Here is a 21757-nt window from a genome sequence, read left to right on the forward strand (position 1 = left end):
CAGAAGCTCTATTAAATTAGTATTTTAATACATTGTCCTAGTTAAGTCTTGTCTTTATGGTCCTTTTAACACTGCTTTAGCCAGGGTTCATCCATAGCTTACTCAGAAATCACAGAAATGAGGATAGGCTAACAGGATATTTGACCTTTTACTCAACTTCAAAGATACTTTGACTCCCTAGCCCCTCACATCCCAAAGACAAGAAAAGAACCTATATGAAGAAATTCATAGGTCCAAGGCAGGCTTTGTGGTTTTGTAATGCTCACACAGTGGGAAGTATAAACAGATGTAAAATGTTTAATAATGATGGTTAGCTTGGAAGAATTTAGTCCCTGAAACGAAACTGTATATATAGCTGACAATATCTGATGTTACAACTCTTGTTATAAATTTTACTTTATAATATTGAGTATTTAAATGTCATTGTAACTATTCCCTTGTGATACAAGGAGGAAGTCAGGTAACAGGTAACCTCTAACTTCTTGTGATCTGCATTTACAGAGCTTCTGTTTTAGAAATTTTTTCAATGGTTTTTTTTTTTTTTTTTTTTTTGAGAGAGAGAAACAGAGCGTGAACAGGGGAGGGGCAGAGACAGAGGGAGACACAGAATCTGAAGAAGGCTCCAGGTCGTGAGCTGTCAACACAGAGCCCGACTCGGGGCTTGAACTCACAAACTGCGAGATCATGACCTGAGTCGAAGTCGGATGCTTAACCGACTGAGCCACCAAGGCACCCTAAGCCTCTATTTTGTCCTGGTGTTGCCTTAGTACACGGCAATGGACCTTGTCAATAGTACCAGATTTGGTTTCGGAAATGCAGGAACAAAGCATCAGTTCATGACATTCTGGAGTCAGTTATCAAAGATTTGATTCCCTCAAAGAGGTGCATATTGATAAGCATTCACCGTCAGCCTTCAGACTTGTCTTTGCAGATAGGACCAAGGAGGTTTCAGGGACATATCTGCTAAGAGAAGAGGGAGCCAGGTTGAGACAATCTCTGCTCAAAACCAAGCCTTGTCTTGAAAAGAAAATTTGGACCAGAGACTCTGGAGCCAGGTGGACTGAGTTCATATCCCTGTTCTATCACTAGATCTGTGACCTCAGTTACTTTGCTTAACCTCTCTGGGCCTTAGTGACCTCATCCCTAAAAATATGGACACAGTAGCAGGACTTGGTGAGAATTTAGGAGTTCAAATATCTACAGTATTGTTTTTCTCACTTCAGCTCTCATTATTATTTTATATTAAGTACTCTCACTTGTATTTGTGTCTTAGTCCAGCTCCTCACCTCCCCATTGGAATAATGTAAGGGGACCTGGATGGCAGAAAGGATGTGTAGAGGCAGAAAGAGATGGGATAAGAAAAACAAAGACCCGTTTCAGTAAAAACTGTGAGCTCCCCTGCACCTGTTACCTCTTGATAACTATCTAACATTATTTCACAAAAAGGAGAGAAAGGACTTCTTTCCACTATGTGGGCAGTGCCCAAACAGTATCCAGCCATTCACATAAGAGTCAAGTGGGCCCCGGGGGAACCTGCCAATGGAGGAGAGTGATGTTGAAGGGGGAGGAAACCAGATGCAGCAGTGCAAAGCTCTCTGGTTCAGAGCCCTCCTGAGACACATCCAGGGTCAGGGTCTCCGCAACATGGCCAAGAATTGGGGGGAAGATTTTAAGAAGTTGTCAGAAATGTATCAAATCACGAAACGTTTCTCGCACATCTGTTACGCACCAGGCATTGTGCTGGAATTGGCGACACAAAGATGATGGTGACGTCAAGTTACTCAAGTTCCTGCCTGGATCATCCATGGACCCAGATTTTTAAGAGCTCAGAGGCAGCTCAGGCCCAGGCACTCTGCGACTGTACACGAGGGGACCCACGGTTGGGGACACCAAGGAAAGATGACTGTAGGCGTGAGCCCAGCAGACGGAGATTTCAGAGAGAGGGCGCTCTCCAAGGGCAAGAAAATGAACTTTTTGTTTTACATCTACACTTGCGCCTTTAACTAAGAGTCTCTGAAAATACTGATGGCACAAATTGAAGTCCTGCTTTAAAACCCAACCGATCAGTCACCTGTGACGTAGGCATCGAACTACTCCCAACATCACCGTTTCAAAAATGGCTTCATACTACCACTGACAGGAAACAACTCTTTCGCAAGAAGCGGGACTGCATTCCTGGGTGTCCGTGCGTACAGTCAAGTGGGACGTGAACAAAATTCGCAGAGAAAGGCCTAGAGGCGGCGCGCCGGGTGTGAACGCAGCACACGTGTCCGCCGTCCCCGCCTCCTCGCCCCGCCCCATCCATCCCGATCTTACAGGGTCCGCCAACGCTCGCGAGAGCCCTCTTGGCTTCCACGTTTGCCACGTTCCAAAGGACCCAGACAGCCTGGAAAGTCGAAGGCGGCTCGCGCTCACAGGCGGCTGCGACGCTCCAGAACAGCCCCAAGTCTGCAGGGGGCGGGGAAGCACGGCAGGGTCCCACCCTTTCGCAGGAGCCGTTGTGATTGGCTGTCACCCCCGTCACTCAGCCTCCCCGAGGCGGGGAGGAGGCGGGGCTCGGGCGGGAAGGGGCGTGACCGAGGTGGGCCTGTGAGCCGCGCGCTCTCGCCTGGGGAAGGAGTCACAGGTTCGGCGCACGCGAGTGCTGGGCGCGCGCAGCCGGCACGCGGGCGAAAGTCCTCGGAGGCGCGGCGGGCGGTGCCGAGACCCAGGCGCAGCTGCAGGAGCGGCGGCCCGCACCCGCTGCAGCGCCGGCCGCCGTCAGCGGCCCCCGCGCCTCTGGTGTCCCGGCCCACTGAGGGAGCCCCCCACCCCTCACCCGTTTCAGTAGTGCGCGCAATGGCCCCGCGCAAGAATGCCAAGGGCGGCGGCGGCAACAGCAGCAGCGGCAGCAGCAGCAGCAGCAGTGGCTCCGGCAGCGGCAGCCCGGGCGCAGGCACCAGCGGCGGCAGCAGTAGCAGCCCGGGGGCCCGGAGAGGTCAGAGGAGGCGTGCCGGGGAGGGCGAGTGGGGCCCCCTGGGAGGAGGGGCCCGGGCGGCGGGAGCTGCGGTTCCAGTTCCCCGGATCCCGCCGTGCATCTCCTCCATCCTCCGCGTCGCTCCTCCTTTTGGCGCGGGGCGGAGGCCGCGCTCCGTGGGCAGGCGGGCGGACCCGAGGGGCCGGGCGGAGCTGGGTCCGCGGCCTTGGGTTGGTCGCGCCGGGGAGCCCCTTCCCGGCTGACCCCTCACCTGCAGGGCGCCGCCGGGAGGGAGGTGATTGATCTGCTCTTGCTTGGCTTTGCGTGGAATGAAAGATGGGAGTGAGGGAGCCAGTTTACCTTTTTGCCTTGCACATTTTGGAGAGTTTGGACACGAGCCAAAGTCGGAGAAAATAAGTTCCTGCCAAACCAGCAGCTTTTAAGAGCAGCTCAAAGAATAATACTCGTGTGTGTGTGTGTGTGTGTGTGTGTGTGTGTGTGTGTGTGTAGGCGGGGGGTGGGGGGGGAGGGAGTGATTTGAATGTACTTGCAAATTATTTTCAATGTTTTTGCCTTTATGTAGCTTTCTTAACATGCGTTGTAGTTGCCTTTAACGTATCGTAGAATACCGGGTGAACTTTGCTATTTTTTCACTTTGTCTTCTCTTTTTTTAAAAAAAAATATGTTGGGTATTCACCTTTTTTCCTCCATGTGCTTACCCAGCAAAGAGAACAGTGCAGATGTTTTAAATCTGTTTCATCTCATATTTCAGTGGTTCTCAGTTTCTTTTATACTTCCTTGACTCACTTAGGATATTGAAACTGCAATACACATGTGTATGACTGCGAGCAGATGACCGTTTTGAAATGATTTAGACTTTTTGTTTCTGAGGTCTACACATAATCGTTTCATACGTAAAGAAAATAAATCAGATAACTATAGTCATGCTTCAAAGAATTATTTTTTAAATAGCACTTACCACTTTGTGAAAGTATCTTATTTTCCTGTGTATTGTCTTCCTGTCTTACGGCCTCCTCTTGTTCATTCCTATTCCCAACTCCTAGAATAGTCCCGGACCCTAATAGATGCTCAATAAATATTTAATTAATGAGTGAATGAGTAAATTTCAATGGTGAACATAATGCACTTAAAGTCATTGCACGAATTTAGACTCTAAAAGCTAATGCTTGTATTGTAAATCGAAAAAGATACACACAATTTGAAGTTCAAAGAAAGCATATTAGGGGGACCTGGGTGGCTCTGTTGGTTGAGTCAGACTCTTGATTTTAGCTCAGGTCATGATCCCAGGGTTGTAGAACCTGCTTAAGATTGTCTCCCTCTCCCTCTCTCAACCTCTCGCCTCTCTCTCTGCCTGTCCCCTGCTCCTGTGTGTGCTTTCTGTCTCTCTAAAATAAAAAAAAATTAAAAAGAAAGCATATTAATTCACTTTTGACATAAGTTTGTGTTCCATTGTCACTTGTCCTTAAATGCCGGCCAGTGCTTAGATGGGCAGAAGAGTAGATGAACGGTCCTGGGTGGCTTTGGCTACCCATGAAAAAATTTCCATATGAGAAGAGCCTAAACACCAAGCAGTAGCACTGATGAACAAGACTGTTAGTTGTTAATTGTTAATGTTAACTGTTGTCAGAAGTTTTCTGTAGCTGTTTACAAGCGAAGCACATCTTTGTTCCATTTTACCCTTCAGACTCATGAGAGGGCTGATTGCATCTGAGGAAGTGACTGTAGGTAGACTGGGTTAGAATTAGTACTGGGGAATGTATATTGTGTTCCCACCTCTACTGGTTCAATAACTGAACCAGTTTTATTTTTTTTAATTTATTTATTTTGAGAGAAAGAGAGAGAGAGGGAGAGAGAGAATCCCAAGGAGGCTCTGCACTGTCAGCACAGAGCCAGACGTGGGGCTCGAACTCACGAACCCCGAGATCCTGACCTGAGCTGAAACCAAGACGCTTAACCGACTGAGCCACCCAGGCACCCCACTGAGTGAGTTTTAACAGGCAGATAATAAGTTTAGGAAATGTTACCACCTAAGTTAATATATTCTGACTTTCATATTCAAATATTTAAGAGCTAGCCCTGTCCATATTTGAGGATATGTAGCCTTTTAAGCATTGTTCACACTGATTTCATAATTGCCATGGAAAGACCTGGTATGTAAAAAAGAATATGTAAAAGAGAAAAGTAACTATATTACAGAAACAAAACACAAAACATTTAAAAAGTTGATATTGGGGGTCTTGCATGTTACGTGAGGAGTATTCTTTTTCTGTAACCATATTTTGTAGTTAATACAGACTTCTGACTGTGGGCCAGGTAGAACCACTGGAGATGGAAACAAGGATTCTTTCAGCCTTAAGCAGTTACACTACAGTGTGAAAGTGTGATCCTGTTTATATTGTTTGCTTACAGCAGGTTATACCAGAAACATTAAGCCCACTTCCTTTTTGTTGTTTATTGAGTCACTGAGGTATAGCCGTGGATTCTCAAACTGTTCTCATCTGCTGGGGAAATCACAGAAGCTGAAGAAACTTTAGCAGTGGCATTACCGTAAGGCCCATTCAGTTCCCTTCTCTAACTTATAGATGAGGAAATTAATTTCCATAAAAGTTGTATAATTTATTAAAGGTTGCGTGGGTCTTGGAAACGCAGCTAGTTAATGGAAGATCCAAGGCTAGAACTCACGTTTTCTGTCATTCGTTCACTAGACCATGGTACTCGAATTGTGGGTCCTCTAATTTGGGAGATTTTATGGGAATTTTAGAGTTGAAATAGACCATCCATTTCCTTCTGCAGATCATCTCTTCCTTTCTGGCTGTGTCTGTGGCATACTACAATAGTTTATCTAATAAATGCTTTTTTTTTTTCACATCACCAATTGAATTTGACTAAAATTGTATTTGAAATAGTTCATTTAAAATCTTAATTTGAGAAGGAGTACATGGGCTCAAATAGTAAGTTTTTTGAGATGTTTTGCATTGACAGTCTCAAGTTGATGACATTGGTCACATTAAACATTGTTTCTTCAATTTTTGTATAAAAGTATGGGGGGAGGACTTCGAAACATGCACTTGAGGGAAAAAGTGATTCTCTGGCCTTCTCTCTTTCTTTGTGATCATTTTGTTGACAAGTGATGTTTAGGACGTAGGGGTTTACAGAGCATATTTTTTATTGACGAGTGACGTTTAGGACGTAGGGGGTTTATAGAGCAGATTTTATTGACAAGCAACGTTTAGGACGTAGCGGTTTATAGAGCAGAGTTTTTAAAGCAACTGTCTGCTTTTCATTTACATCTTCTACTTAAATTGAAAACTAATAAAGTGTCTAGTTTCATACAAAGCTCAATTTTACCTTTTCAGTTTTACTCTTTAAAATATAAAATAAACATGAGCAAAGTGGACATACTGCTTTTAACTAGCATATAAAAGTTTAACTTGCCAGTTGGGGCCAGGGGAAACCTATTTCAGATTTATTGATTGGAACATTTTTGGTTAGGAAGGATCACGATGGCCTTTGGGGCTTAGTTTGTAGCTTACAGACACTGGTATGTGTAGTGTTTTTGTTTGGTTAGCTTTTCCTTTTTGAGGATCATTAAGTCTTTCCCTGTAGCTTCTTGTAACATGCTAGAGGGATGTAAACATCTGTTTGTCTAGTCGTGTCAAGCTAATACATTACCCTTTACCGGTAGATGTCACTGTAGAATATGTTTTGCTCTTTCAGTTTGAAGTTTCAGATTATATAACACCGCTTAGTTTTTTCATTTAGTCAGTTCTGTACATATTCAGAAGTATTGATGGACAGCAACTTAAAGACTAGTAGCCATTGAACTCAAGGTCTCTAACAGATTTTGAAATTCAGTAGTTAGAGTTGGCTACTAGTAGCAGTATTTAGCTTATCTTAGAATTAAGTGCATTCATGTATTATCTGTAAAATGTATGCATTCACAAATTCATTTGATGGCTACTAATCATTTAGAAATTTGCTTTCTTTCTTTCGTTCTTTCTTTCATTGTTTCTTTCGTTCTTTCTTTCTGTACCTCTTGGACTACTCAGTTAACATAGACACATTGCTGATTGCATTCTGGCTCCCTTGAATTCAGAGGCCTTCATGAAATTCCCTTTCTTTATCCAAATGTTATCAGTTAGGGCCAGTTGCTTAACCCTCCCTTAGTCATTCTGGGATGAAAAGATAGCAAGGCCGTAACTCTTCTACTGCAAGAACTGGGTGCTAGTTTGTGTCCAGTTGCACGGCATTCTGTTCAGCCTGGTCAGGTCATATGAAACCAAGGACTAAAAGATGTTCTGAGGGAATTCTTGAACACATTTTTAAAAGAACAAACATATTAACCTGTAGGAAGTAAAAGGAGAGATGTCTATTTTAGTCTTCTTTAAAATCCCTTGTGGCAGAGAGATTACTAGAAAAGGAGAAGTTTTCCTTTTCTGCTAATTAGCAACAAAGTAACTTGGTAAAAAGCTCAAGTGGTTTGTCTATCTTATTTTTAGTTAGTACAGAATTTTAACCCCTGAGCTCGCTGGTCCCAGTAGAATAAGTAACTTTTTTTTTTTCTTTTTTCTCTAGAAAGGAATGTACGTTGGGAGTCTATTAACCTGGATTTATGTCCATTTAAGACCTGTATAGCTAGTGTCTCTCAGAATCTCTTATCTCGGTCTCTCCAGATGGGAAGAATTCTTCTCTCCTTTCATTTCATAGTTGTAAAAGCCCTCAAACCAATCTTCTGTGCCTTTGTGTTTCTCAGATACATTCATTAAAGTGTCTCTAGTGGTAAGGGTGGTCAATATAAGGCTGCAGAGCTAAGCAGGTCATTGCATGCTTGCATTTTTTTATGATTGAAAAAGAAATCATTTTCTAATATGTTCTGTTAGCACATTTAAGTAGGATGGCTGTCCTAGCAATAGTGTTTATGCTGTGGCTTGGAGTATCACCTGACACATTGTTTTCCATCTCTGAGGGTGAAAGTATGCTCTTTGCACAGCAACCTTCGACTTGCTGATTTACTCTCCAATCCCGTGGAGATGTGTTACATTCTTTTATTATACTGGAGCTCGGATACATTTTAGTCTTTTGACTCTACTCCAGCACACTGTTTTTAATATGAAAATATGCAACTTTGTGTCTTAGAGACTTCTGCATCTCCTAAGTAGTTTGATTTCATTTTGTACTAAGTATCTTAGTACTAAGATCTTGTATCTTGTACTAAGTATCTTTTGTACTAAGATACAGAAAAAAAAGTTTTTAGTTAACTTCCCTTTAATAAAACTGGAATGTATTTAGAGCCCCTCTACAATTTACTCCAGTCTCTGGGGAAAAAGCATCAGTCACCTGTCGGGAGATATGGGGGTGCTTGGGTTCACTGTCATGTTTCAGTATCTGCTGCCCCAGTATCTGCTCAGCTCTCCCGCAGGAGTGTGAGTCTGTCTGGGTGGATTCGTGTCTGGTTCGGCCCCCGTCCTACAGTTCTGGCCATGTCTGCTACAAGACTCGATGTTCATTTCTTTGTTCTCTGTGTGTCAACTGTAGGCATATATTCTGGAGTCCCGTGCTTTAACCTTTCTCGTTCTTCTAGTAGTGCTGGGAGCCAAGATGGTATTTTCTTGTCATTCATTCATTACTTATTTATTTTTCTTAAATTTGATTCTCCTGCAGTGAGGAAGCTTCAGGCATTTGGTCTGCATTTTGTATTTGTTTTTCAGGGATGTGTCTTAGTTACCTTTGGCTGATGTTATCTTTTACTGGGAAATCACTGAATGCAGTTTAGTTCTCATCAGATTGATGACACTTGAGGACACATTTGCTACACTTAAGCTGTTAGACTCAGGAAGTTTTGAATTTACTTGGTGAATAAATCTTTAAAAAAAAATAGCGTATCAGAACTTTTGAAGGATTTGGGCTGGTCTTTGGCTCCCTGTGAGATCCAGGTGGCTTTGCCTAGTCATTCTGGCTGTAGTAGAACTGTCATCATCTGCCATAGATGCTCTCTGTGCTCTAAAGCAGATAGGGGTGGTGAGTCAAGTGGGGCTAGGGTGGTGGAGGAGGGGTGTCCAGTTCAAGCAGAGTGGAAAGCACTATTGCAGTACTTGGAGAAATGCCAGCACTTCTCTCCCACAAATGTGCCTGCACATTTAACCCAGTGACTCATTCTGTACGGAAGCCAGCCTTCATTTTAAAGTGAGAGAATATTGTTTGATAAATAACCAGTATGGTGTAAACTCGGTGTTGTTTTGATGTTATGCTTTCTCACTTGTTTCTTAAGGGAAAAAAATGAATTTATTTGTTTATTTTGAGAGAGAGAAGGAGAGAGTGTGAGTGAGGGAGGGGCAGAGGGAGAAGGGAGAGAGAGAATCCCAAGCAGGTTCCACACTGTCAGTGCAGAGCCCAACATAAGGCTCGAACTCACAAACCATGAGATCATGACCTGAGCTGCGATCAAGAGTCAGACGCTTGACTGAGCCACCTAGGTGCCCCTAACTTCTATTTCTTATCATGTCACTGATATACATAATTCCCTCCCCTCCTCCTCCTCCTCATTTTTCACGCTGTCTTATATTTCACTTTTCCTGAAAACTTATACTGGAAAGCCCTTTGGCCTTAGGTTCACATGTAAATTTTATCTAGGAGCAGTTAATAAAAATCTGTGTTGTAAATATTTGTTGAAAGTATATCTAGCATGTAACTTCACTTTTCCATTCTTTGAATCAAGTTGCTTCGAATGATCGTCACTTACTGAGTTTTATAAATTAATTCATCCTTTTTGTCAGTGAGCCATCTCGCTAACTTCACATATTTCTATGTACTATTCTTTAAAACTCTCTCTCTGAAATATTGCATGTTTTAAGACCTATAAATAGGTATAAAGGGTAATGCAGTGGGATATATCCACTATCCAGGTGAAGAAATAAAATGTTACCAAGTTCTCGGTTTCTCCTCTCCTGTGTTATCCCTTCCCAGCCACTCTTACACATTTTGTGATAATTATTTTCCCATATTTCTTTATAATGTATAATATATAGGCATGCAGATAAATTTGTAACATAAGGTCATGTTGGACATTATATACTATGCATCCATTTGTGTAGATATACCTATCGTTAAAAGCCGTACATAAAAACTGCTTAAGAAGTATATATGTGTGTGTGTGTGTGTGTGTGTGTGTGTGTGTATATATACACACACACATATATAGCATGTACAAACGTAAATTTGTTTAGCACATGTGAAAAGTTTTGTGAACAGGCTCCTACTTGGCATACTAGATTGGCACCATTTGTTTGGAATTCTACCAAATCTGGCCCTTTGTTTCGTGTATATAGCTCCTCCCCGTATGAATGTGCTGGTTTTTATTCAGCCATCCTGCTGTCAAAGACCACTTTCCTTCTTTTCTGTAGTTTTCTTTTTTCAAACACTACTGCTCTGAACATTCTTGTAGCTACCCATCCCCTTGTGTATATGTGTATATGTCTGAGTGTTTTTCTAGATTGGGATTTTTGGTCATAAAAATGAGTGTATTAAACTCAACTAGCTCCTGCCATCTCAGTGGTAGTATCTGTTCACACTCCCACTCGCCGAGGATACCGTTCCTTTTTGTTGCAACCACGTTACCAACACTTGGTGAGGTTTAATATTTGTACGTTTAGTGGGTATGAAGTAGTTATTTTGTGGTTTTACTTTGTGCATTTACTTTGTGCAGTTATTTTGTGCATTTACTCGATCCGCAGTGAGATTGCTCCAGAGAACGGCGATTTGTGTTTCCTTTTCTGTGAATTCCTGTTCATATAGTTTGTCTATTTTGTTGGTGTTGTTTTTCTTTGTTTTGTATTTTTTATTTCGATTTGTAGAATTTCTTTTCTGTATCCCGAACCTTTCGATTACTTCTCCCAATCTGATTATTTGTCTTGTCATTTTCTATAGTATATTTTGTCAAACAGAATTTTAAGACTTTAATGTATTAAGAATATCATTTTTTCTTTATGGCTTGTACCTTTGTGCTTTAAGACATCCTTTGTAACACAGGGATCATAAAATATTCTCTTATTCTAAAATGTCTTAAGTTTTGTCTTTTCACATTTAGATCTCTAAACTACCAAGTGTAGATTTATTGTGTATATTGTGAGGTAGAGATCTGATTCAATATTTTTAAAAAATGAATGATGAAAATTTTCTGCACCATCAGTTGAAGTGTCTTCTACGCTAATCTGCAGTATCCCGTTTTGTGTATAAATCTGTGTGGCTCCGTTTTATTCCCAGTGTGTAGGAGCAGTACGTCACTGAGTCACTCTGTAGTGTATCTGATCAGGCACGTGCTCTCCCTCGTCTTTATACCATTGTCCTTGCTTTTTACTGGGACCTTTCCATGACCATGACAATACCTTTTAGCATCGGCTTATTAAGTAAGTTTCATGAGAAATGCTTCAGGATTTTGACTGGAATTGTATTGAATTTATAGCACAATTTGAGGCAGGGCGCCTGGGTAACTCAGTCAGTTAAGCGTCTGACTGCGGCTCAGATAATGATCTCGTGTTTCCTGGGTTCAAGCCCTGAGTGGGGCTCTGTGCTGACAGCTCAGAGCCTGGAACCTGCTTCAGATTCTGTCTCCCTCTTTCTCTGCCCCTCCCCTGCTCATGCTCTGTCTCTCTCTCTCTCTCTCTCTCTCTCTGTGTTTCTCTCAAAAATAAATAAACATTAAAAAAATTTGAAAAAAAACCAATTTGAGGCAAATATACATTTAGAATACCAGGTCTTTCTCTGCATGAACATGGTATAATTTCCTATTTATTTAAGCCTTATAATTCACTTTTATAATCTTATCCAAAACTTATATACATCTTTACATTTAGCCTGGGTACTTCATATATTTTTATTTTTTAAACCAATATTTTATCATCAAACCTTTAGACTGTGCACCCAAGTTACAAGAATTGTACAGTGATTCTACCACCTAGATTTTACAGTGCTTAGCGTTTAATATATCTGCTTTAGATTGTACTGATCAATTTATCTTTTTATGCTTTTCAGAGTAAGTGCTAGTCACCAGTACACCTCATCCTAAACGTTTACACGTGTCTGACATTAACTGGGGATCAACATTTGTTTATGGGTTTTTTTCACCCCCTGAGGGAATGTTTGCCTATAGGGAATCGCACAAATCTTAGTGTAGTATCCTCAAATAGTCTTTATAAATGTTTACCTCTGCATGACCCAACCCCCAGAAGATTCTCTCAAGTCCCTTGCTAGCCACCACCTCTGCCTTCAGAGGCAATCATCACACTGTATTTTTTCACCGGAGGCGGGTGTTCTCTGTTCTAGAACTTTATTTTGTAAGTACTTTTTAAGTGTTCTTTGAGTCGGCACAGTTTTGAGGTTTACCCATGTTGCGTGTATGAGTATCTCGTTGTGTTTATTGCCAACTAGTCCATTGTGTGACCATAGCACAGCATGCTGACCTTTTCTTTCACTGGTGGACACGTGGGTTATTCCTAGTTTGGACTATTAGGAAGAGCATTCTGTGAATATTACAATATTGGAGGCTTTTTGGTTTTGTTTTTTGTGTTTTGTTCTTTAGTATGTCTTCATTTCTCAGAGTAAATACCTAGGAGAGGAATTACTGGGATTATAAGGTAGGTGTTTGTTTAGTTTTATAAAAAAACTGCCAGATTATTTTCCAGAGTGGTTGTACAATATATCTTACACTCCCACCAACAGTGTGTGGGATTTCTGCTTGTTCTACATCTGCACCAGCATTTGGTGTTGTCAGTCTTCTTAATTTTAGCCATTCTGGTGGGTGTCAGTGGCTTCTCGTTGTCGTTTAAAATTGCTTTTTGCCGATTTCCCTGAGGACTGGTGACATCATGTACTTTCCCTTGTGCTCATTGGTCATCTACATTATCTTCTTTTGCAAAGTTTCTGTTTACCTCTTTTGCCTGTTTTTTTTCTTTTGCCTATTATTGCTTTTTTAAAAAAAAATTTTGTTATTGAGTCGTAATTTTTATATATTCTGGATAGAAGTTCTTTTCAGTTATATGTATTGCAAATCATTTCTCCCAGGCTGTAGCTTACCTTTTCCTTACTGGCATATTTTGAAAAGCAACTATTTTTATATTGATGTTTAGTTCTTAATGGGTTTTGCTTTCTGTATCTTACCTAAGAAACTTTTCTTATTTTCTTTTTCCTCTTTTTGCCTTTTCTCCCTATTATCAAGTTACAAAGCTATCCGGTTATATTTTCTTTTAGAAGTTTTATAGCTTTAGTTTCGAGGTTCAGGTTTGTGATCCATTTCAGATAAATTTTGGATGAGTGTTATGTTTTTCCATTTGGATATTCAGTTGGTCTGGCATCATTTGTTGAAAAGACTTTGCTTTCATCATTAGATCGCTTTTGGTGCCTTGGTCAGAAAGCAAATGACAATATAATTGTAGATCTGTCTCTGGGCACTCTATTCTGTCTTTTTGTTTTCTGTCTGTACAATGCCTTTATCACACACTCTTGATTAGTCTAGCTGTATTGTAAGTCTTAAAATCAGGTAGTGTAGATCTTCCAACTTTGTTGTTCTTTATGAGCTAGCTCTGGATATTCTAGGTCCTTTGTATACCCATGTGTATTTTAGAATCAACTGATCAGTTTCTACAGACTAAAGCATGCTACGGTTTGTAATTAGAATTCATGGGGGGCGCCCGGGTGGCTCAGTCGGTTAAGTGTCCGACTTCAGCTCAGGTCGCGATCTCATGGCTTGTGGGTTCGAGCCTGGCGTTGGGTCTGTGCTGACGGCTCAGAGCCTGGAGCCTGCTTCAGATTCTGTGTCTCCCTCTCTCTCTGCCCCTCCCCTGCTCATGCTCTGTCTCTCTCTCTCTCTTTCTCTCTCTGTTTCTCAAAAATAAATTTAAAAAACTAAAAAAAAAAAAAGAAAGAATTCATTGAAAGTATAGACCCAGTTCAGTTGAAATGACATCTTAGTGATACTGAGTTTTCTAATCCCTGGCAGTGGAATAGATTCATTTATTGAGGCCTGTAATTTATTTCTGCTTTGTTTTGTAGCTTTGGTGTTAAGATCTTACACATTTTTTGTTAAATATTTTTCTAAATATTTTATGCTTTTGATGCTTTTATATTGTATTTAAATTTTTTATTTTCCTGTTATTTCTTCCTAGCATATAGACATAGAACTTATATTTGTACCCATGTGACCTTGCAAAAATTCATTTATTTTATCAAAAAAGTGATTCCTTAGGATTTTTCTCTGTAAGTACCATGTCGTGTACGAATAAAGAGTTTTATATATTTTTTTCTAATCTGTGAATATTTTATTTATTTTCTTGGCTGACTATGCTATCTAGGACCTACAATACAATGTTGAATAGAAATGATGTAGACATTCTGCCTTTGTTTATTATGATTTTAGTGGCAAAAGTGTTTGGCTTTTCACCCTTAAGTATATAATATTATTTCTAGGTGTTTTATAGATGCTTTGTATTGGGTTGGGGTATTCCTTTGTATTTCTAGGCTGAGAATTTTGTCAAATAATTTTTCTCTAATCGAAATGATCCTATGGTTTTTTTCCCTTATTGTTAATGTGGTAAATTATATTTATTGGTGTATTTATTTATTTAATTTAGTGAGAGAGAATGCAAGCAGGAGACAGGGGCAGAGGGGGAGAGAGAGAGAGAGAGAATCTCCATGCTCAGTGCAGAGCCTGATGCACAGCTTTATCTCATGACCCTGGGATCGTGACTTGAGCCAAAATCAAATCAAGAGTGTGATGCTCAACCAACTGAGCCACCCAGGCGCCCCTTTATTGATGTTTTGAATGAGAAATCACCCTTGCATTCCTGGAATAGGCCTCACTTGGATGTGATATCTTGTGTATATTGTGCTTTCTTTGCTAATCTTTTGTTAACAGTCTTGTATCTGTGTTCATTGTGGTGTCTCTCCCAATTGGATGGGACTCCCCAAATATTGGGTCACCCTACAGGCTGGAAGCTTGTGGCACGGGTGGTGAAATGATTCACCCGAGGCAGAACAAGGAAGCAGCAAGCAGGCCAGCAAAGGAGAGACTGCAACATAGCAGTGGGTAGGAGCTGTATTTATTTCATTTTATTTTTTAAGTTTATTTATTTGGGGGGAGGGGGGTTAAGAGCAGAGACAGAAGGAGAGAGAATTCCAAGCAGGCTCCGTGCTGTCTGCGCAGAGCCAGACTTGGGGCTTGAACCCACAAACCATGAGACCATGACCTGAGCCGAGATCGAGAATCTGATGCTTAGCTGACTGGGCCACCCAGGCGCCCTGGGTGGGAGCTGTATTTAAAGGGGGGAGGTGAGGAGTTATAGGGATGTATGGAATTTTCCCTTTTTTGGTAACCATGCCTGGTTGTAAGTAGTCCATTGGTTAGTAGGGCCTGTGGATATTTTGAGGTGGGTCACCTAATGGGCCTGTCTGGTATTCTGCTCAGTGGTCGCTGCGGATCCTTTCCACATTCCATTGTTCGAGCCTGTTGCCTAAAAGTAGCCTCCGCATTCATGAGGCATATGGGTTTATAGTTTCCTCCTGCCTTCTCTTCTCTCCTTCTCCTCCTTTCCCCTTTCTCCCTGCCTTCCCTGGCTTGCCCTCTTCCCCTTACTAGGAATTATGATTAGTACTAAATTTTCTCTGCATCAGTGGTTTAATATTTAATTTATAAAATTTATATAATTGTTCTTCCATATTTTAACTGGTAAATTATAGCAATAGACATTCTAATTTAAAACCAGTCTTACATTTCAGTGAAAAATTCAGCCTTGTAATAATACATATTTTTCATATTATTGGATTAGTTTTGTTACTATATCCATAAATAGGGGTGCCTGGGTGGCTCAGTTGGTTAAGCATCTGACTCTTGATCTCAGCTCAGGTCTTGATTTCAGGGTCATGAGTTCAAGCCCCACATTGGCCTCCATGCTGGGCTTGAAGCCTACTTAAAAAAAAATCTGTATCTGTATCTGTGTATCTCTATCTCTATCTCTATATCTATATCTATATCTATATCTATATCTATATCTATATATAGGTTTATCTATAAATAAAATTGACCTGTAATTTCCTTTGTTGGTGATGTTGTCTGGGTTACTCTACCACATAAATGAATTTAGGAGTATTTCCTCTTCTTCTGTTCTTTGGAATATTCTTTGGAATTTCTTTGGAATTTCTTCTATTCTTTGGAATAGTCTTAGGGGATTAGTAGAGCTCATTTGAACTTGTTTGTCATTTACCCACAATTAGAGACGGTATGGGGTAGGTTTCACTTTTTAAATGTTTGAATGACCATTTTAGTTTCTGTTTCTTGAGTCAGGTTGGCTAGGGTACATTTTGTTTCTTCTTAGACATATTACCTTTGTTAAAAAGTTTTCTGTCTGAGTTTTCAAACTTAGGGCATCAAATTGTTTATGGTTTTAGCTTTACCTTGTAAACAGAATACCGCTATTGTGTGCCTGCTATTACTTTGCAATGAAATAAAGTTATTTAGAAAGGTCACTAAATATTAACTGTCTGTAAATTCGAGTTACTTTTTAGACAGAATTTTTTCTGAGCTTATTAAAGTGAAAAGTCTTTATAAAATAAACGGGATACTCTAATACCTGTGAGAAGGTAAACCATTTGATACTGGTAATTTGGTTGGATTGACTTGCTCTGGTGCCCATTTTCCTGCTTAAATGGTAATTCAAGACTAGCACTGGATACGTTACTTTGTTCAGAACTGAAATTTCTTTGTGAGTAGAACATAATGCTTATTTGGGGAACGTTCAGCTTAACTTGATTATTTTATGGATTTTAACTACTCAGTCTATTTAGTTGTAAACAGTCCATACACCCGGAGGTCTAGGGTACCTGATGCAGATCTGAGATACAGTTACTGATGGGCTCTGTATCTCATATGAAGGTACCAGTAGATTTATGTGCCCTGTGTTTCCATTTCCCTTTTATTCTGTGAGATTATAAAAGTAGGATGTTTTTAAGGTGAAATTAATGTATGTGAAGATGCAAAGCTCATAAAAAAACTTGGATTTTTTTTTTTTCTTCTAGAGGTAGTACAGTATTTGTATCAGTACTGCAAATTTGCATTAGGCTACTTTTTCAGAATTCTGTTGTGATCAATGGGACATTTAAGATGGCTGAACTAGGACAGAGTAAGGTTGAGTAAGACTGAGTAAGGTAAAGAACTGTTCAGTAGCTCAGATAAGTACTGATTTGGAATAAATGACGTGCATTTGAGACCTTCCTCCTCAGCTGGCCCCTCGACAGTGTCTTGCAGTCAGTCCTCTGTGTGTTCGTAGTTGACATTTACCCATGTTTTCAGTAATAGCTATTTAAATCTTCAACAACTTGAGCTTCATACCTGACTACTTCCCACTGCATTTTGACAGATGACTTCCTCCCACTGTGTAGAGAAATCAGGGACATCCTCAAGAGTCTCTTATCTCTGGCATGATGGGTGGGGCTTGGCCTCTGAGGTGCTAGACTTGGGGAGCAGACTGAACACGAGGCTGATTTATATCCCTCCCTCTACCTCCCGAGTGAGGAGACAGGAGTCTGGGACCTCATCTAAGACGGCTGCAAAAGCCAGTTCAGTTGAGGCTCTTGGCAAGATATTGCTTTAATTTTGCACGTGAGAGTATGCAAAGACTAAGCTCATGAGGTATATCTTTAATGTGTAGTTTAGTATAGTCCCTGTTCTTTCTTTAGACTTAGGAGGAGGCCCAGTAGGGTGGAGGGTGAGGGGAGATGAGCAGTACCACAGATAGAATTTAAAATCTTGGTAGTCGCAACCTTTATAGACCTCTGGGTTCCCACCTGTTTAAGAGAAGAGCAAAGACTGGGGCAGGAGCCCTGGGCCCCACTGAGGGAACCTTCACTTCATTATAAAGGTGTGTCCACACCACTGAGCCATCACTTATCTCCCCCTGAGAACTCTCCTTTTCTGCACCTTCTCGCAGCTTTTCCCCCTTTCTTTAGTTTCTCTCATTTAATGAAAACCAAAACAAAACACAAAAGCCTCCTTCTGGTCTGCCTCCCATACCCAGCCAGATATCACAAACAGTAACCTGGGTTCCTTTTCTTCTCCTTTCCTTCAGGTCTTGCCGGGGTCAACAGAGACTCCATTAACCCCAGATCCCCTGGGCAAGATCTTGTTCCTTTTCTGTAGCTGCTCGCTGAAGGGTGTCTTCCCAGGATTCTTTGCTTGGCCTTGTTCTAATCCTGTGTGCACTAATGTGTGTTCTAATGCTATGCTGCACACAGTCTGTAGCTTAACTACTGTCTATTGATGCTTTCCAACGCTTGCTGCTTCTGAGCTATCGACTTAAGTACTAACAATAACGACAGATGAAGAACCCAACTGCCCCTTCCTGAGTGCTCACTATATGTCAGACATTGTGTGCTTCTGTAACTTGGCATTTAATCCTCATAGTAATTCTCTGACTCTTCTTTTTGTAGGTAAAGAAATGGAAGCTTAGATTAATTTGTCAAATATCATGGAGCTAGTAACACTTGGAACTGGAGTTGCGATCCCAATTCCGAGTCTAAAGCTTCTTTCGTTGAACATTTTAGATCCTTTAGTGGTGGCTTAGATTACTTATAACTGGCCCTATCTCATCCCTGGCATACCCACTTTGTAAAGTGGAAGCTAGGTCATACCCCTTCCTTATTTGAAACCCTTGAGTACTTCCCCAAGTAGTCAAGATGCAGCTTAAATTCCTTACCTTGATCTAGGGAGCACTTCATGATCTTGCCCCTCTTACCCTCTGTAGCCATTCTCAGCCTCACTCTCTGTGTTTATACTAATTAAGCCATATTCAGTCACTTTCTGTAGTCTCTGTATCTACACGTACTGTTTCTCCTGGGATAGCTCCTCACTTTGCCTCTCCCTGCGCAACTCCTAAATATTCTTCACAATTTAGCTCCTTCATAGTCCTTCCAGTCCATTGTCTTCCCATAACCCGGGCTTTGTTGACCCCACACCCCCAAGCACAAGGTTCTGTAGCACCCTACGTATCACTATTTTAGCATCTTCGTTCACTTATCGGTTCCTTCAGCAGAGGAAAGTGTGACCCAATCAGGCATCAGACTGGACTGGACCCAAGTACCGGCTCTGCCACTCATGGTTGACTTTTAGTAGGTCTTCAGACCTCTTTTAGTATCTTTAACTCTCTCTCCCATTTTAAAATAAAGATAACAGTACTTGCATCATAGTTAAAAGGATTGATGACAAAGTGTCGCGTAGTAAGTGCTTCATTGGTATTGTTGTTAAATATGGTGATAGTGATATTCCCCGTGAACAAACAGATATTTTGTTTCAATATTGTAATGATCTGTGGTCTTCTATTCTTGGCTTGATTGTAAGGGCAACATCTGTGTTAGGAACAGACTGAAACTTCCATAAACAAGTAGGAATTTATTTCACTTCAAAAGATGTGATATGATCATACCAGATGAGGTACGATCAGTGGCTTGAAATGTCTTCAGGGACTCGCATTCCTTCTGCTTCTCCGTTCTGATTCTCAGCCTACTTTCATCTTGAGGCTGGCCCCTCTCCTGGAGGTAGGAAGGTAGCTGGCGGCAGTTGAGGTTGCATGCTTCCTTGTTTCTGTGCGGTGGAAGAAAAGAAGCTTCTTTTTCTCTTTTGCTCAGACTGAGAGTCCTTGCTGCGCATTGCTTTATACTGGCTTAGGCCTGCCTAAGTCACTGGCTGTGGAGTGATTACCAGGATTGTTTAGATCAGGGTCAGCAGTGCCCATCATACAGTCACCCTTGCAGCTTCTCAGCTCTGCTATTGGAGCACAAAACCGCCACAGACAACAATGTAAGCAGACAAATAACAGCTGGGTTCCAGCAAAATTTTGTTTATGGGCGTGGACATTTGAATTGCGTACCATTTTCTCATGTTAATAAGTTTTTGTCTTTGATTTCTTTTCACTTGATCTAGAAAGTGAAAAACATTCATAAGCTCATGGTTCATACCAAAGAGGGAGGTAGGCTGTCATTTGCTCATCCTGGTCTAGAGTAATCGGGAGGGTTGAGAGAGCTACTCTTAATGTTTATGTAGGTAAACAGCATGTTTTGTTTTCTTTTTAACTCTAGTGCTTAAATGATTGCCTGTATGTAGTAGGTAATTAATATTGGAATGAACAAATTCAGGTAAAAGCCTTCCTTCCAGTGGACCAAAGGGACATTGAGGACAGGGGCTGTGTTTTTGTGTATTCTACATTGCCGTGAATGTAATAAGTGTGCACATATCATGCATTGCATGGATGGATTTTTTTTTTCCCAGGTTGATGTTATGGGCAAGAGAGCAGATAAAAAATTCCTAGTGAAGTTGTAAGTGTTGGAGCTGAAGAAAAAGAACAGAATTATTAGGGGTGTGCGTTCTTCGCTGATGTGGAGGATTGTTTAAATAAGTCAGGTCTTTTAATAGGTTCTGTTTAGGCACCGGCACCAAACTAATAGTTCCCCCAAGGTAGTAGCTACACCCACGGAAGCCATCCCCATCCCTCGTATTCTCATTGGCAGTTTGCATTCTGATGGGGAAGAAGGTTCCACAGCTATTTTGTTTGTTCTGCATTTTGTGAAATTAGAAAAGCTCGCTTACTTTGGAAGATGCTGATTTTCCCATCACTTTACTTTTAGATGTGACTCAAAGACAGGCCAGAATTATTTACTGAATAATGAAATTCTGCTTTTTTTTTTTTTTTTTTTTGGTTTTGGCTTTTAAAATTCCTTTAGAAGAATTATGAACATTTTCTCTTTGACTCAAGATAATGTTTTGTCAGTTTTGATTAAAAGTTAAAAAAATATGAAGTGAACAGAGCTAACATTTATAAAGAAAACTTTGGGGCGGGTCGGGGGGGAGCGCCTGGGTGGCTCAGTTCATTGAGCATCTGACTCTTGATTTCCGCTCAGGTCATGATCCCAGGGCTGTGGGATTAAGCCCCATGTGGGGCTTCACATGGAGCGTGGAGCCTGCTTGGGAATCTCTCTGTCTCTGTCTCTGTCTCTCCCTCTCCCTCTGCCCCTCTCCCCGACTTGCGTGCACTCTCTCAAATAAAGTGAAATAAATTAATAAAATAAAATAGAAGAATTTGGAACAGATTGTACCTTAGAATGCTGTATCTTTAAAATTCAAGACTATGATTCTTCCCAAATGATTATTTTTATCCATATGGGAGATATATACCCTAACATAGTACTCAGCAAAATGAATTTTTAGTTTATTTTTATTTGATTTTCTCCTTCACTGGGGTTGTAGGCTAAGTGGCCTCTCTTGTTCATTGCTGTAGCATAGGGTAGGGTTTTCAAGAGTATTTGTTGAATGAATGAATATTCAGATGTATGGAGAAAACCTTTTTAAAATATACCATCCTGTGATTTTTATTGCTTTGTGTCTTAAAATCTATATTAGTTTATAGAGCTGAAATGTCTTTGTTTTGCTGATCTGTATGACGTTGACTGGAGATGTTGCATTGAGGGCAGTATTTTTATCCAGGACGATGTTAAAACTACTTGCCCACTGCCACAGGCGAGGCCTCACCCGTTCAGAAGGACAGCACCTGTATAGCGTACCTGTGCCTTCTGCCTGAACATTAACTTCTCTGTAACTTGCGTGGGCTTTGGGGCTTCAGCCTTTTTAGCGAGTCAGATCTTACTGGGGTCGTACTCCCGTGGACCTTCAGCGGCAGACCGGTTTCTCTGGAGTGTCGCCGAGAGACCAGCATTGGAACAGTGTTCTCTGCAGTGCCACCTGAGCTC

The 21757-nt window shown here is 41.1% G+C and overlaps 1 protein-coding gene across 1 annotated transcript in view; it reads left to right on the top strand.

The window, feature by feature from the left end:
* Positions 1–2599: 2599 nt before the first annotated feature.
* Positions 2600–21757, top strand: part of ASPH (aspartate beta-hydroxylase) — a 222895-nt gene continuing 203737 nt past the window's right edge. Inside the window, exon 1 of the mRNA XM_032591959.1 lies at positions 2600–2977. Coding sequence (XP_032447850.1) covers positions 2839–2977 — 139 coding nt within the window. The 5' untranslated portion in view covers positions 2600–2838. The remainder of the gene's footprint in view (positions 2978–21757) is intronic.

The sequence above is a fragment of the Lynx canadensis genome, chromosome F2, assembly GCF_007474595.2.
Source record: "Lynx canadensis isolate LIC74 chromosome F2, mLynCan4.pri.v2, whole genome shotgun sequence".
Taxonomy (NCBI): domain Eukaryota; kingdom Metazoa; phylum Chordata; class Mammalia; order Carnivora; family Felidae; genus Lynx; species Lynx canadensis.